Source organism: Prionailurus viverrinus, chromosome A1, assembly GCF_022837055.1.
Source record: "Prionailurus viverrinus isolate Anna chromosome A1, UM_Priviv_1.0, whole genome shotgun sequence".
Classification (NCBI taxonomy): domain Eukaryota; kingdom Metazoa; phylum Chordata; class Mammalia; order Carnivora; family Felidae; genus Prionailurus; species Prionailurus viverrinus.
Window position 1 is genome coordinate 133,374,384 of NC_062561.1, and position 17,789 is coordinate 133,392,172.

The following is a 17,789-nucleotide window of genomic DNA, read 5'->3' on the forward strand; positions in this document are numbered from 1 at the left end:
GTATATTCACAAAGGCCACAATGAGAATGAGCCACAATTATACCTGATTTGAATTTCACAATGTCAAATAAAAGAAGAAAGGACATGAAGAGTTCATTCTGTATGATTCCATTTTTATTAATACCAAAACAGACAAAAATAAGATATGCATTAGAAGTCAGGTTTATCCTTAGGGGGGAAGTTATCAGAAGAGAGTCTGAGGGGTATCTTGGGGCGCTGGTAATGTTCTGTTACATGATCTGGATGCTAGTTATACAGCAACTAGCCAGGTGAACACTTATGCACACATTTCTGTATGTATGTTGTACTTATTATTTTTAATGTTTATTATTTAATTTTGAGAGCAAGAGAGAGCAAATGTGAGTGGGGGAGGGGCAGAGAGAGAGGGAGAGAGAGAGAATCCCAAGCAGGCTCCGCACTGCCAGCAAGGAACCGTGAACTCACACACTGTGAGATCATAACCTGAGCCGAAATTGAGTCAGATGCTTCGCTGGCTGAGCTACCCAGGCGCCCCTGCATGTTGTACTTACATAAAAAGGTTTTTAAATAACTTAAGATATATATGTACTGGTTTTTTTAAAAATGGGACTACATGTAAAATTGAAAAGTCTCCCTCTCCCTCTAGATCCCCAGACTCTTTCTTCAAAGTCAAGCACTTTCCAGTTTCTACAACATTATTCCAGAGATTTTCTACACAGACACCAATATATTCTTCCTAAGACAGAGATCTTCAAACAATATGTAAGCTCCATGAAAGCAGCAGTGTTTGCAGTTTTTGCTCACTGTTGCATATTTATATTAGTCAATTATTAACTAACAAACTTTGCTTATAAGTTGCATGTTGTTCCAGTTATTCATAACAAAAGCCTTTAAGAAATTCCTGCTTCTACTCTCTCATGCCCCAAATACAAACAAATCCTATTAGGTATCCAGAATTTGGACACTTCACTCCACTACCCAAGCCAGTATTCTCTCTCACATGGAATTCTACAACAGCCTAACTCCTTTTCTTTAACTCCTTCCTTCCATCTTTGCCCTCCTCCAATCTGTTTTTTACACATCAAAGTGATCATTTTAAGTAAGATCAAGTCATTCTTGTCAAAATTTCACAATGGCTTCTCTATTTTAATCAGTAAAAGCTGAAGCCCTTCCAGTGGCCCACAAAGCCTTCGTTACATATAATTCCCTATTACTTCTGATTATAGCTCCTATTTCTCTCTCCTTCATTAGCTATATACCAGCCACAGTGGCCTCTTTTGCTGTTCCTCAAATACACCAGACATGGTGTCCTAGGTTTTTTCTCTAATGGGTTTCCTCAGTGGGAATATTCTTCCCTATATTAGGGCTTGAATAAATTCCTTCACCTTTTTCTTTTTTGAGGCTTTGCTCAAATCTCACCTTTTCTTAATGATTTTTACCCTGATCACTTTTTCTTTTGTCCTTAGTTCTTACCACTATTCTAACATTTTACATAATTTACTTATTTAGATAAGGATATGATTTATTGTCTTATCTTCTCCTTGCTAAAATGCTAATTCCACAAGATTATATAGCTTTTTGTTTGTCTTGTTTACCAGTATATCCCATGTTATCTAGAAGTACCTAGCACACAGTAGGCACTCAAAACTTATTTGCTAAATGAATAGACAAATCCTCACCACTTAGCTTCATGCCTTGAACTTAGATGATGCATCATTTTTTTTTTTTTTGGAGGGGAAGGATGATTAAGCTTTGTTCTCAAAATTGATAATAACGTGTGATGTTCTATCCATTCTTCTGTTCAATTATCTCTGTGGCAGGAACTGTTAAGAATATTGGTTGGGGGGATGCCTGGGTGGCTCAATTGGTTAAACATCCGACGTTGGCTCAGGTCAAATATTATGGTTCAAATTTGAGTCCTGCATCAGGCTCTGCGCTGACAGCTCAGAGCCTGGAGTGTGCTTCAGGATCTGTGTCTTCCTCTGTCTCTATCCCTCCCCTGCTTTTACTCACTCTCTCTCTCTCTCTCTCTCTATTGAAAATAAACATTGAAAACAATTTTTAACAATAAAAAAAAGAATATTGGTTGGGGTTAGGGTTCTAGGACTTTAAAAACCAAAGTTGATATGAAGAATGACTCTAAGACCCTAGCTTCATTTGCATTAACATAGTGAAATAATACCATATCATTAACAATTACCAATCACTTTGATGGAATGCTTCAGAAATTCTAACCTCCAAATATTTCAGTAACTATAAACATACTTTTTAACAGAATAAATACAAAAATACTTTTACGTATTCAAGTAAACGAGATCTAGATGTAATCCATTTCTGATTTTTCTGTGTAGCTTGATTACCCATCATAACTGAACAAATATTTATTAAGTTCCTTCTACCTAGATACAAAGATGAACAAGATGCATGCAGTCAACATAGAGAAGAATGAAGAATGCATATTGTTCAGGTTCGAATTAGTAGAGGAAAACCACACCACTTATGTAAACAGAAAGAATTTACTATGAAGAACTGCTAACTAGGTGTAGTTATTAACTAGGTAACTAAAAGGGTAAAAAGTACTCAGAGGTATCATGTGGGAAAGCAAATGTAGGAAGCAGCTATCACGCCCCAGGAAAGGGGGAATAAAAGGCACATGCTAGAATTATTAAAACTTGGAAACTTATGGGAAAGTCCCCATGGATCTTAAGCTCAGGTCTCTAAGGAAAGTGGTATCTTCTTGTGAGCAGTGAAATTCACAGGAACCCAAGTAAATGGGAACCAACGGGAAACTAACTCTACCTTCCAACCTTCCTTTCCCGTCCCCTGTTGATGGAGCCTAAACTAACAAGGAGCTGGCAAAGCCGATATGTGGTTTGTAGAGTTCTAGTCCAAAAATCACAGGGCAGAGGAAAGAAGAATAGGACTGAAGTTCAAGGCAATTTAATAAATGGCATACACATCAATTATTATAATTCAATATGATAAGCTCAAGACTTTTGTGGTTACAGCCTCACCACATTCATATAAGTCTAATTAGATATATAAGAGAAAAAGCTTTACAATTAGTAATAAGTTTAGCTCTGCAGTGATTTGCAGTCAACACAATTACTAGCAATATGTCAATAAGGGTAAAATACACTACAGCTTACTGGGAATTCCTAGGGCAATAATTACCTTTCTATCACCAACTCATGAAAGCAGAACCAAGTAGAAATGAATAAGACTGGCATTTTTGCTCAAATAATCTTAAATCCAATTTATTTTAAAAGTATATTATCTGGGGGCACCTGGGTGGCTCAGTCAGTTAAGCATCCGACTCTTGATTTTGGCCCAAGTCATGATCTCATGGTATCATGATCTCATGACATGATCTGAAAACTGGTAAAACAAATTGCTTCTGATAACTCAATCATCAAAAAACATGGGATTACTGTGATATCAAAATTAAGAACCAATGAATTAGAGCAGAGATAGGTAGTACATGCTAGAAAGGCATCCAAAAAAAAAAAAAAAGAACAACAGAGAGTTTCAAAGAAAAGCAAACATTTGAGCTAGGCTTTGAAAAAGGATTTCCACTATCAGAAAGGGGAGATATAAGCCCACCGAGCAGAAAGAATAGTACATGCTTGGTAAAGAAGAGTTAAAGGGCTTAGCATGACTAAAGAATGACAAGACATTAAAGAGTTTCTAGAATCCATAGTTTTAAGCTGGGGAGGGCACATGAAGTAGAGGACACTGATATGGTTGGTGGAGCAATTCAAGGTTAGAGACCATGTCCTAAGCACAATGTTAATGCACACAGTAACAAATAATAATAATATTAAAATATTTGTTAATAAAATAGACTAGTGCATACCTCTGATAATTATCTGTTTAACCTCCTTCTTAAAATATGTCCTAACCACATTTAATCTACCTACTTGTTGCAAAGTCTTTTCACAATGAAGACAGGCTGTTGAAACTTGGGACAACAAAATAGTCATATCTTCTTGTTGCTGCCTGAGCCAAATCAGTTTTTCTCGAACATGAGCATCAACAACACTTAGAGCCATTTCTTCTTGACGACACAGAGTTTCATGAAGATCAGAAAAATAAGCTCGGACACATGACCGGGCATTCTCTGCAGTACCCGGTACCTAAAGAAATAGAAATTAAACAACTTTAACCATAACAAAGATTTTATATGTGAAATAGTGAAAATTTAAATACCATCTATGTTCTTAAAAATTGCAGAATTGCTATCTCCACACAAGATCTTTCTCCTTAACCACAGCCTTTGGACATCCAACTCTTTAAATAACATCTCAAGCAAAAGAGAATACCTAATCTTCAGTCTCTTCCACTGTCAAACCTAGTTTCCTCCATCTCAATAAGTGGCAATGCCATCCTCCACATTGTTCAAGCCAAAAAACAAAAACAAAAACAAAAACAAAACTGGAGTCACCCTTAATACTTCTCTTTCACATCCAATAACAGTCCCTCAGCAAATTCTGCTGACCACAAAACATATTCAAAACAACATACCCAAAATCTGATCAAGCCTCATCACCTTCACCTCTACTGACCTGATCTATGACATTATCATCGCTCACCTGATTATTACAATAGTTTTCTAATTGGCCTCAATAGATCCACTACTGCCCTCTACAGAGTATTTTCCACCTAGCAGCCAGACGGATCCTTTTAAAATGTTAAGTCAGGGGGCACCTGGGTGGCTCCGTCGGTTAAGCGTCTGACTTCGGCTCAGGACATGATCTCGCGGTCCGTGAGTTCAAGCCCCACGTCGGGCTCTGTGCTGACTGCTCAGAGCCTGGAGCCTGTTTCAGATTCTGTGTCTCCCTCTCTCTCTGACCCTCCCCCGTTCATGCTCTCTCTCTGTCTCAAAAATAAATAAATGTTAAAAAAAAGAATATATTATAATAAAAAATGTTAAGTCAGGAAGATGATTATTCTTTTGCCCAAAACTCTCTAATGATTTCCCATTCCACTCAGTAAATGACAAAGTCCTTTACAGGGAGTGTTGAAGAACAGACTCCCTGAAAAAGCAACATCTGAGCAAAGACCTGAAGAAGGTGACTACAAGATTATCTTGAGGAAGAACATTTGTGGCAGAAAGAAAAGCAAATATCCGTAAGACCCTTTGTGATCTCAACACCTGCTATGCGCTCCTCAATCACTCTACTCTAGATGCATTTGACCCCCTCACAGTTGCTGGGTTTTTTAATTAAAGTGTAGTTGACATACATTGTTGTATAAGTTCTAGGTGAACAACATACTGATCTAACAATTCTACACATTACGTGGTACTCAGCACACTAAGTGTAGTTAGTGTCTGTCCCCATACAACGTTATTACAGTATTACTAACTATATTCCCCATGCTGTACTTTTAATTTCCATTACTTATTTTATAACTGGAAGTCTCTACCTTTTAATCCTTAAAAATATGAAATACTTTACAAATTTATGTGTCATCCTCACACAGGCACCATGCTAATCTTTGCTGCATCATTCCAATTTTAGTTTATGTGCTGCCAAACTGAGAACTCCTCACAGTTTCCTAAGTGCACCAGGCACACTCCAACTTCAGGGCCTTTGCACTTGCTCTTCTCTCTGCCTGGAATATTCTTTCCCCAAATATTAGCATGGTTCCTTTCTTATCTGCGTTAGGTCTTTGCTCAATGTCCCTTTCTTAGGGAGTCTATCCAGGAACACCCCATATAACACTCCATAGCACTTAACATACTTTTGCCATTAGTACTGACCCTTTTTCCACATTAGAATGTAAACTGCAAAGGCAGAGCTTTTTGGCAGTGTCTCCTTAGCTAGAACAATGCTAAAACAGTGTCTAGCTATTGTATGGGTTCCATAAATACTGACTGAAGGAATAAAATATTTCCACTCTAGCATAAAATGTCCAGTAGAACCTTCAACGATGATGGACACATTCTGTATCTGTGTGGTTCAATATGGTAGCCATTAGCTATATGTACGTGAATATACTTGAAATGTAGCTAGTGAAAATGAGGAACCAAATTTTGTATTTTATTTTATTTTTAAATAATTTATGATTATGATTATGATTATGATTATGATTTTGACAGAGTGAAAGAGAGAGAGAGAATTAATCTTCAGCAGGCTCCATGTTCAGTGTGGAGTCGGGCACAGGGCTCAATCCCATGAAGCATGAGATCATGACCTGAGCCGAAAATCAAGAGTCAGATGCCTAACCAACTGAGCCACCCAGGAGCCCCTAAGAGCAACCTTTCTTAATGCAAATCTGATTATGTTATTTCTATGCTAATTCTTCAGCGGCTCATCACTGCCCTTATAATCAAGTCCAACCTCTTTAACAAAGCTAATAATATCCTCCATGATTTGGCCCTTAACTTTCCAACATTTTTTTCTTGCCCTGTCCCATCCAATACTCAAAGATTCAAGTGTAGTGAACTGAGTTGTTCTATAATATGTCCAATTCTCACTTCCAGGCATTTTAACATGTGCTTCCCTCTCTGGGACAACTCACTCCCCACCACACTCTTCTCCCTGACTAAATTTCTTCAAGTCTCAGTTTAGACACCACATAATCCAGATAGCCTTCCCTGAGGCAGCTAAATTATTGCCACTCTTATGTATTACTAAGGCATCCTGTACTTCCCCTACAAAATAGTTACTACATTTGAAAATGTCTCTCTTCCATGATGGATTATAAACTCTATGAAGATAGAGACTTTTTATAAAACTTGTTTTCAGTGACTAGTGCAGTACTAGCACAACGTAATTGCCCAATAAATTAAAAAAATGAAAAGGTGGGGCGCCTGGGTGGCGCAGTTGGTTAAGTGTCCGACTTCAGCCAGGTCACGATCTCGCGGTCCGTGGGTTCGAGCCCCGCGTCGGGCTCTGGGCTGATGGCTCAGAGCCTGGAGCCTGTTTCCCATTCTGTGTCTCCCTTTCTCTCTGCCCCTCCCCTGTTCATGCTCTGTTTCTCTCTGTCCCAAAAATAAATAAACGTTGAAAAAAAAAAATGAAAAGGTGAGAAGTACAAAGGGTAAGAAAGTACAGAAGGAAGAAAAAAATTCCATACATGTTCTGTGTGGGCCATTCCAATTCCATCTTCCACTATTTGTTCTCCTCCTTCAATGTGCTGAACGATTCCAACTAATTTTCTGGAATAATCTGAGATTTCCTCAGTGAAGGTCCGTATACAGTGAGCCATATCTAAAATTGATGCTCGGATCTGGTTAGCTTCTGGTTCCAATACTGAATGCTAAAATGCAAAAAAATTATAGAAAAGAACTCATGGTACTGACTAACAATATAAAATGCTATTTAAATCACTCCTATAATAATAAGAAAAAGCATCAGTCTCAAGTGGCTTTTATAACACATCTACAAAAGCACAAGAGAGTAAATACTAATGTATATTCATCACAAAACTATTTATCCTTCAAAGAAATAATTTAAAATTTGGGAGTCCATTTATTGTTAAATAAGAATCCAAGAGACTCACTTTATGATTTTACCATAAACATCAGTTCATCAAAAGACTTATTAAGTACTGTCAAAACAATCCAGTTCATTAAGAAAACATGCACACAGAGAACTTTTGTTTCCTGCTGGAAAGCTATTTTTCAATGAAGAAAGAATCATGAGGCTTCTGAAATTTTTGTTATGACATTCAGAAATTGAATCTCTCATTTCTTTTCATGCTACCAAGCTCAACTCATTCATCACTGAACTCTTCTTCAATCCCTACTTGGCATAAAGTAGTCAATGGAAACAAATGGTAGGCTGATAAACCAGGTAGAGTCATCCAGTCTAATTATAATCATACCTTGTGACCTTGGTGTTTTCCATACTCTTTGCAGACACAGCACATAAGTGGACTAGTCTGACAGCCTTCTTCCAAGCAAACAAACTCAATGGCGTGTACCTGATGCTGAGAGCACATGGTTTTCTCATGAGGTTTGTCAGCCAGAGGCACTCGTCTGTGCTTTGCTAATGTCTTCGTAGAATGAGTAACTTGAGAACACTCTGAGCACAAGTGAGTTGCACACACAGTGCAATATACAGACGCAACGTGAGCTTCATCTTCATCACAACGAATGATACTCTGATAAACAAAAAATTAATGTCTTCAAACTGAACCTCCATCATTACAACATGATAAATTTTAAAATATAAAAGCCCATAATCCTTCCTTTTTTCCCCCATAATCTTTTCTTAACTGACCAGGCTTTACATGTGAAAATATACTGGCAATTAAGTAAAAAGGTCATTTACTACTCACCTAAGAAAGTATTCATTTTGTTTTCTGAGGTTTTTTTTTTAATAGTTTATTTATGTGAGAGAGAGTGCCCTTGCACGTGCACACAATCAGGGAAGAGACAGAAAGAGAGGGAGAGAGAATCTTAAGCAGGTTTCACGCTATCGGTGCAGAGCACTATCCAGGGCTCAATCTCACGTACCTTGGGATCATGACCTGAGCCAAAATCAAGAGTCTGACACATAACCAACTGAGTCACTCAGACACTCCAAAAGTATTCATTTCTATAGGTAAGTGAGAAGCTATTTCCAAAACTTATTATCAATCCATGCTATGAATTTGGGGCCAAAAAGAGAACTATCCTCATAGATTTACAGTCAGTGTAAAGATATCTTCTATGAAATCCCCTCAGCTTATATGCAAGAAACTGAAAACTAGAGGCTAGAAATCTCTTTTTTAGAAATCTTTTAAGACTAAAAAAGAAAGTTGATAATAAATACATCCCCACTGCTTTAGTTTTCAATTTTATTAAAGATTTTATTTTGCAGTAATCTCTATACCCTATATGGCACTAGAACTTACCACAACCCTGACAACAACAGTGGCATGCTTCACCAAGTGAACCAGCCAGGCTCCCCCACCACTACTTTAAATACCACTTATCATGGTGCTGTAGCAGAAGAAGAGAAGTGTGAAGGCTACTGTGAGAACCAGATGTGTGCATAAGAATCAGATGCAAAGCTTTTAAAAACACAGATGCTCAGACTCTAACCTATGAAATTCCAATAGGTTATAGATGAGGCCTAATCTGTGTATTTTTTTCTAAAACTCCATAGGTGAGTTCACTGTATAATCCAGGCTGAAAAAGCACTGATTTAAGCTAGTTTAAAGAAAAAAAGCTAGTTTAAAGAAAAAAATAAAAATCCTATGTTATATATAAGCTCTTAAATGTTATTTCTAATTTTCATGAATTACTAAAAAAGCATTTCAACTTGAAAAACTTTATATAACAGATAATCAAGAATGTTTTGAAAACTTATGATGAATATTAAAAGGCCTAATTGGAAAGGGAGCAATCTGGCATAAATTATTCCAGAAATAAAAATTAGAAAAAACACCAATGGTATCATTAATTATCATATTAAATTTTAAAATCAACCCAAAGTTCAACAAGTAAAATAAAAAATACATGTCTTCTATTTTTCAGACATGATTAATATTTACAAGGACAACATTAGGTAATATTCTAATGTCTTTTGAAAGATAAAAGATATTGCATGTGAAGGAACTGCAAAACTTTTAGGAAACAGTGCCCTAGTTTGAAATTCACTTCAGTGATTCACTTTATATAAAGAAATCATGATCTAATAGAAGAAAAGTAGAAATCAATCTGACATTTGTTTCCTTGATTCTAAACCTGTGGTTTTAAAGTTGACCACTGAAATCATTAACTGTTATTTACTACAACTATTCTTATATCTAGTACAGTATATGAGCTATGCATATAATTAAGTGTAAAAAATGTATTTTAACCTGTGTTAATGGGCAGCATCCTAATATTTACTGGATGACCAGCCTGTTGGATAGAGTATACTTACACATTTAAACTTTTCATGAAGATATTTATAGTATTAATTCCCTCAAGAGCTACTGCTATCTTTAAGGCATTTGGCCTCTACACTAAATGGCCTCTTTGATGGAGTTTCTCTTTCTTTCTTTGCACCATACTGTTTATTGTTGATTCACTTTTGCATCCTCTGGTTTAATGTAGCTTCCACTTCTTTTTACTTTTCCATAACCTTCTAACTCTTGACTTTATCCTTGGATAGAACTGAATTATAATAAGGAGGTAAGTTTATACATAAAATATACTTTGGGTATAGTATTTTCAGTGAATTCAAGTTTAAGTTTTACTTTCTATTCAGTTGGGAATATTATTTCCTATAAAACTGTAATGTAACGAAAAGTTGTGTTTCTGGATTCCTATCTGCTGAAGCAAGTGAGGTAAGATTATACTTATATTTTAAAAGAAAAAATTCATGCTCATAATAAATATTTTAATAAATTCAATCAATACCTCTCCAGATATCCCAATGGCTTCTTCTGCAACTCCATATTGGCCAATATGTCCATTCTGTAGTCGTTCCAAAAGCTCCAATAAAGCAAAATTTTTTTTCAATCCCCAAACACCTGAATCTCCTAAAACAAATATAAAAATAAAAACTAAATCTAATAAAATGGAATATTAATCATTTCACCTCATACCTAACAGTAATTTATCATATATTTATTAATATCATTAATAATGTCTAAATTTTCAAAATTCAAATTTTCCCTAATTTCTTTTTATTGCTAGAACTATTGTCTTGATAAAAATTCTCTTTAAAAAAACAGAAACTCCTGGGGCACCTGGGTGACTCAGTCAACTAAGCATACCACTCGATTTCAGCTCAGGTCATGATCTCATGGTTTGTGAGATCCAGCCCCAAGTAGGGTTCTATAGCGATGGCAGAGAACTTGCTAAGGATTCTCTCCTTCCCTCTCCTCTGATCTCCCCTACTCATGCTCTTTCTCTCAAAATAAATAAACATTAAAAGAAAACTTGAGCATTCTTTTTTTTTAAGTTTATTTATTTATTTTTAACAGAGACAGAGAGAGTGCAGGTGAGCAAGGACGGGAGGAGCAGAGAGAGACAGGGAGAGAATCCCAAGCAGGCTCTGTGCTGTCAGCTCAATCCCACAAAATGTGAGATCATGACCTGAGCTGAAATCAAGAGTGGGATGCTTAATTCTTGTTAAGTCACCCAGGCGCCCCAACTCTTCAGCATTCTCAGTAAAAACATAAAGTTCTACTATTTTTCTTTATACTTTTTAAAAACTATTTTGTCACTGACTTTTACTGCATATATTAAAACAAGTGCTTTAAAATACTTTTTACAGCAACCTCCAGTAAGAAATACATTTTCCCTTTCAACACAGGATAACCTACATATATGTATATATATGTATGTATGTACACATATGCATACTTACTTATATATATATTTACTTATAAATACTTAGATATATGTTTACTTATATATATTTACATATGCATGGTTTTAAAAATATGTTCATATATAATATACACATCTGAAAGAAAAGTTTCATACACCAATATTCACCTTCAGAGTGCAACACATTTTTTTTCCATTTCTTCTTTAAAAAACCATGTTCACAACCAATTAAATTGATTTAATAACTAAAAATTAGCTATGATTTGTGTTTGAAAACCACTGTATGAAATATACACTTAGCTAAAATAACTCCTCTAAGTAAACTAGAACTAGAACAAGTGAAGATAATCCTTTTCCATACATCTCTTCTAACCTAGAACCCTACAGTAATCAATGACTACACAAACTCCTTTTCACACAAATAAACCAAACAATTTTCAATCTTAAATACAATATATTTTCCTACCTAGATCTGTTACTTGTCGATCAAAAGGGCAACGGATTGCTCTTCCATGAAGAGGCAGGCGGGTAAGACAGTCATGACAGACTGTGTGGCCACAAAGCAGAAGGCGAGGAACTTTGTCTCCTTGCAAAGAAAAGACATCTTCACAAACTCCACACTCCAGCACCTAATAATTGGCATAGGAACATGTGCTCTTTAAATGATCTTAAAAGCATACATACTTCAGGCCAAAAAAAAAACTTGATCGAACATATTAAATCAATCTTTCTAAGTCACTTTATTTCTCCATGAAAAAAAAACAGTCTAGATTGTAAAACCTTAAATCATCTTTTTATCATATTATCTGACAGACCCTACCAAAACTATATCATAGTGAAATCTCCTTGAAATGTCAAGTGTTAGGGACAAAAATAATGTAAATTAATATCACCTTTATCTTTTGAAAATTATGACTTGATTCATTATATCGGAATCTGTACACTATATAATTCTACCGAAGTTGCATTCTTAAGCAATTTCTCCGAAATTACCCCCCAAAAATCATCATTAATTTTAACAAAAATAATCTGAAATATGTACTAGGGTGACATTTAACCCTTGTAAATAATAAAGAACCTGTTCAGAAAAGACTATAAGTAACTTTCAAGTATCTTCTAGTGTTTATATTATATAATGTAAAGACAAGAAATCAGCTAAGACTTAAATTTCAATTCCTTGTTCTCAATTAATAAATAATTCCCCTCGGTTAGAAAATATTTTGTCTATATAGTTCCAATTACAGGCACATGACTTGCCCAAGGCCATGCAGTCAAAGGAAAGGCAACAAAAATCAGCATATTGATTCCCAAGCACATGAGTGCTTTTAGAATTAAGTCAACAACCTATATTTTTATTAATGAAGTACTGTTAATACTGTTACTTCCAAATATAGCTGAAATGTTTGAGAATTTTTTTTAATACCCACGTTGAACAATTATGCCACAAACTCTTATGTCTGTCATCCATGACCTACTACAATCTGTCCTCTGTCCTACTGCTTTATTGCAACCCCCTTCAGACTCTATTCTCAAACTATATGAAACAATTTGTAGTTCCTAGAACAGGATAAACTGTTTTTGCCTCTTTCTTTATGCTGATGCTGAGGAAATAGCTAAACAGACATTTTTCTTGTGGATTCTCTTTTTAACATTAGTAAACTAACAAATTTCTAAACAACTATATCTCTCAGCCTACCCACACAGGTCAGTCCAACTGAAATGAGCACACTATCCCTTGGGCCATCATGCACCATGGATAAGTGTTTAATCTTAACACCCCAGAGCACTTTAATTCCCTTATTGGCTTTCCAGCCTGTCTTTCCCTGTTAGACCAAAAAGCCCCCAGAAACAGGGCATTCCAAACAACCAACCACTAGTGTGCTTATATAAATAAAGTCTGACAAAATAAAAGTTTTTAAAAAGAGGGGAGGCACCTAGGTGACTCAGTAGGTTAAACATCCAACTTTGGCTCAGGTCACCATTTCATGGTTCTTGAGTTCAAACCCTGCAGCAGGCTCTGCACTAACAGTGCAGGGACTCACTCACTCACACTCACTCTCTCTCTCTCTCTCTCTCTCTCTCTCTCTCTCTCTCTGTTCCTCCCCCATTTGCATTTTCTCTCTCTCAAAATAAATAAACTTAAAAAAAAAATGTTTTAAACAGTTCAGCCCAACCACCATCCACCAACAAGTAAATAATGCAAGACAAAAACCAGAAAATGCTTAGTGGAAATCACACTTAATATATTAAAAATATTAGCTCTGTAATTAATTTGGACTTAGTGCATGAAATACAAACATTTTTCACTGTAAATTCATAACTTCTAATTGGCTTGCATCCCAGTATGGTTCAAGACAGTCTTAAATGTAATACATAGTTCACAGAAAAAGACATGAAAACAACTCTTTAAATACATGAAAAGATGTCCAATCTCACTCAAAAAACTTTGAAATGCAATTAAACCTACACCAATATACTGTTTTCAGTTTTCAGATTAGATCAAACAGGTCAATAACTCTTCGTTGTGCTGGTGAAAGTGTGGGAAAGCAGGTATTTTTTTTTTTTTTTAAGAGAGTGCACCAGCAGGGGAGAGGAGCAGAGGGAGAGAGAAAGATAGGGGGAAAGGAGGGAGAGGGGCAGAGGGGGAGGGAGCGAGAGTGAGAGTGAAAGAGAGAGAGAGAGAGAAAGAGAGAGAGAATATCTCAAACAGGCTTCACACCCAACACAAAGCCCAACATGGGGCTGGATCCCATGATCCTGGGATCATAACCTGAGCCAAAATCAAGAGTCGGATGTTCAACCAACTGAGCCACCCAGGCACCCCTACATGGTTTAGTAATTCTATTTCCCGGAATTTATCCTACAAATATATTACAAATGTGTGAAGCAGTCTCTATGTTATTCCTTATAGCACCATTTGCATTTGCAAAAGATTGGAAACAAAGTAAATATGTACCAGTACAGACTAGAAAATATAGTATATTCATGTACTGCAAACTATGCAGTCTATGGAGAAAGAGGAAGTTTTCTATGTACACAAACAGAATTTTTTCACACAAATAAAACAAAGTGAAAAATGATACATAGAATACATAGCTTTTGCATTAAACTGAGGAGTGAAAGAGCATATATTTATATATATGTTTTTATACAGGCATACTAACTTTCTAGCAGGCTATAAAGGAAATTAATTACACTGGAATAGTGGTTCCCTATGAGGAAGGGAAATAGCTAGAAACAGTTACACATAAATTATGTTATATATACAAACTTAAATTTAACCTACGTTTTTAAAAATGGCAGGAAAGAATTTTTATTTAAACATCCTCACTTAGGGGCGCCCGGGTGGCTCAGTCAGTTGAGCGTCCGACTTCCGCCCAGGTCATGATCTCACAAGTTCGTGAGTTCGAGTCCCACATCAGGCTCTGTGCTGACAGCTCAGAGCCTGGAGCCTGCTTCAGATTCTGTGTCTTCCTGTCTCTCTGCCCCATCCCCACTCATGCTCTGCCTCTCCCTGTCTTAAAAATAAATAAAACATTAAAAAAATTTTTTTTAAACATCCTCACTTAAATATCAAATTCAATCAAATACAGAAAAGATACAACACAATTAGATGTAAAACAAATGCAACATTTTTAATAGATGTTCTTGCTATTCTAACATAAACTTGTTTATGACCATATACTCCAAAGAATCAAATTAAATTTTACTTAGTCCATTCATACCTTGTGTCTGTGACCCCATAATTATAGAAGATAAAAAAAACTTAAGTTGCTACCACAGGTGTTTTCAAAAAGCACTAGTAACATACAACTGATTTATAAACCAAACATGGGTCCAAAAATAAAGTTATTAGATTATTTCACATCAACTCAGTTAACAATAGAGTAAGACATTCTTTCTTCAGTATTTATCATTAGGAAGTGTGGCTAACAGCCCAAGAAATTAAATCCTAGATAAGAGAAAAGCTCTTAATTTTATAAACTTCACAAATATGCCAAGGAGAGCTACAAACTTATCACATGTAAATAAAACTTTAATAAACCAGACCATATTTTAAAAGTGCTAAGGAGACTCACTCTTCAAAAGAAACTTTCCTGATTCCTTTTTCCTTTTTGAATGTGAATTTCAGAATGTTAGATTTTTGTCTTTTTCTAGTGAAAAAACCATGTCACTCTCAGCTTGTTCATTAAATAGGTCATTTTACGTATTAGCATTATATACTTCAACTTTCACCTTCCAATGAATAATTTCTGCTTTCATCTATGAAAATGACAATGAGTTTGTTTTTGTTTTTTAAATTTATGCCACCATACTCCCTACAAATTACAGCATAAGGATCTTGCCAAAAAAGACTATCCTACCGCACAGCTCAGGCACATTTTACATATAAAGACAAAAATGTGGGACGCCTGGGTGGCCCAGGCAGTTGAGTGCCTGACTTCAGGTCGGGTCATGATCTCAGTTTGTGAGTTCGAGCCTACCAGGCCTCGCTGTGCAGCCCGCTTCAGATCCTCTGTTTCCCTCTCTCTATGCCCCATCCCACTCATGCTCTCTCAAAAAAATGAATGAACGTTTAAAAAAAAAGATAAAGATGAACGAAGTGAAGCTCTAACATATTAAACTCTGTACTGTAATAAATTTGAATTATATCAGACTTTAGTATACTTTTCAGATTTTAAGGCAACTAGGGTAACAAAGATAGATACAGCAATAATATCCATTCTAATTACAACTTACTGACTCAAGTTAATTCACAAAATTATCTTTAGGAATTCTCTACTTAGATAAAGCACAAATCAGTAAATGCTCAACCATACAACATGCCTAACAGGGCTCCCTCTGTATCTCAGATACGCCATGTACCTTCAGAATAACTTCACTGATATATAAAGGTCAGATGAATCAAAAGCCACCGACACTGATTGATAATATACTTGTAAGCAGAAATATATCATTTGTTGTCATCTAAACCCAACATTAGGTGCCTATTATCCAAGATCTTAAAAGAACTTCAGATATTATCTGGTATAGTAGTTCTCAACTCTAGCTGCACATTAAAATCAATTCTGGAATTGTAAAAAAATATACTTATGTCAGGTTAATCAGAACTGGAGGAGGAAGTGTGCATAACTAGGGTATTTTTTTTTTAAATCCTGTTATTCTAATATGTAACCAGTAATGAGAAATACCAATAACTGAGATTATAATAATCCTGAAAGTCTTCTACAAACGACTGAGATCTGTTCTCCCTTCCAAATCTTTCCATGACTATATAGTGAAGGGGAAACGTGAATCCCACGTATTTCAATTGATGTTTTAGCAAATGCATTTTGAAGCACTCAAGCATGGTAGAATTTCAAACCTCAAACCATAGGCAATTGGTATACCTTAACGTTATTGCCCAACCATGCTGCTGCTGGGAGACTTCTCAAGTGTTGAAAGACTGTACTACCAAGAGAGGAGGGGGCAGATCAACCACTAATACACGCCTAGAATTAGTGTGATGATGAAAACCAGACTTTAAAGGCAGTCGACCCTGGCTCACTGTGTTAACCCAAACCTGAGTTTCCCCACCTGCAAAACGGTAATGATCATATACTTCATAGGTAGATTATTAACGAGCTACAATACTTAACATAGTACCTAGCGATAATAATGGTTCAATTTAGTAAAAATAAGCTAATGCCTGTTGAATTTAACCAAAAGCAGAGGATCCAGGGAAAAGACCGGCCGAAGTCAGTCTCACAGGCCCATACGATCATCTTCACAAATATCCCCATCGGCGATGTCAAGTAAAGAACTGGTATTAACAGAAGACCAGGCAACTTCACGCCCGCAAAGAGAAAAGATCGCGGAGTGGGGAACAAGGCATGTAAAGCCGAGAGGGACGCAAAGGCCGCGCATCCTGCCCGAAGACGGCCGGGGCGCGGCCGCCAGAACTCAGGGATAAACCGAAGGGAGGCCGAAGGTGGAGAATGGAGCACGCAAAGTCCCTCACCTTCACCACGGCCGTACCCCGGCTGCCCTGACGGCCACTGTCTAGTCCCGCTCCAGGCTTGTTTACAACCAGGGTAGCCATCCTAGGAGGAGCGGTGCCGCAGAAGCAGCCGTCACCGCCTTCAACTAAGGGGCGGGGTAGGACCATCTACCCAGAGGCCTCGGCGCTCGCCGCTACCGCACAGGCGCAGTACGACGCCGGGCACGGCTGGGCTGACCTCAGAGCTCCTCCTCCTGTCAGTCCCTAGCTCTTGGAAAGCCGTTCCCTGTGTATGAACGCTTTGATGTTTTTACTGCTGTTATTTAGGAGACTGAAGTATGGAAGGAATAAAATTAAAGAAAGAAAAAGGAAAGGATAAAACAAGAAGTAAAATTTTGGAGTGAAACTCCCGTTTTAGAAACGATCGCTTCCTAATTGCAGAATAGACGTGAGGACTTCGGGAGACTACATCTCCCTGCATGCAGTGCGGTTTTTGTTTAAACTACAAATCCCAGGATGCCACACTAGGTTGTTGTTTTTTTTTTTTTCCACCTCTACTCCGCCCAGTAG

The 17,789-nt window shown here is 36.7% G+C and overlaps 2 protein-coding genes and 1 non-coding gene across 5 annotated transcripts in view; 1 reads left to right on the forward strand and 2 right to left on the reverse strand.

Annotated features, from left to right (window-relative positions):
- The window catches only part of PPWD1 (peptidylprolyl isomerase domain and WD repeat containing 1), a 43,559-nt gene extending 42,881 nt beyond the window's left edge, over window positions 1–678 (forward strand). The window contains exon 12 of the mRNA XM_047853909.1: window positions 626–678. The gene's annotated coding sequence lies outside the window, so the exon portion shown is untranslated. The remainder of the gene's footprint in view (window positions 1–625) is intronic.
- TRIM23 (tripartite motif containing 23) overlaps window positions 1–17,391 on the reverse strand; it is a 36,443-nt gene extending 19,052 nt beyond the window's left edge. For all 3 annotated transcript variants that reach the window (XM_047853960.1, XM_047853943.1, XM_047853952.1), the window contains exons 1-6: window positions 17,241–17,391; window positions 11,706–11,868; window positions 10,322–10,443; window positions 7,813–8,091; window positions 7,063–7,245; window positions 3,900–4,115 (exon numbers count right to left, since the gene is read on the reverse strand). In XM_047853960.1, coding sequence (XP_047709916.1) covers window positions 3,900–4,115; window positions 7,063–7,245; window positions 7,813–8,091; window positions 10,322–10,443; window positions 11,706–11,868; window positions 17,241–17,387 — 1,110 coding nt within the window. In that variant the 5' untranslated portion in view covers window positions 17,388–17,391. The remainder of the gene's footprint in view (window positions 1–3,899; window positions 4,116–7,062; window positions 7,246–7,812; window positions 8,092–10,321; window positions 10,444–11,705; window positions 11,869–17,240) is intronic.
- On the reverse strand, window positions 5,419–5,525 carry LOC125147089 (U6 spliceosomal RNA). Its single transcript, XR_007145004.1, has one exon. It is a non-coding gene; the product is annotated as a U6 spliceosomal RNA (small nuclear RNA).
- Window positions 17,392–17,789: the final 398 nt, after the last annotated feature.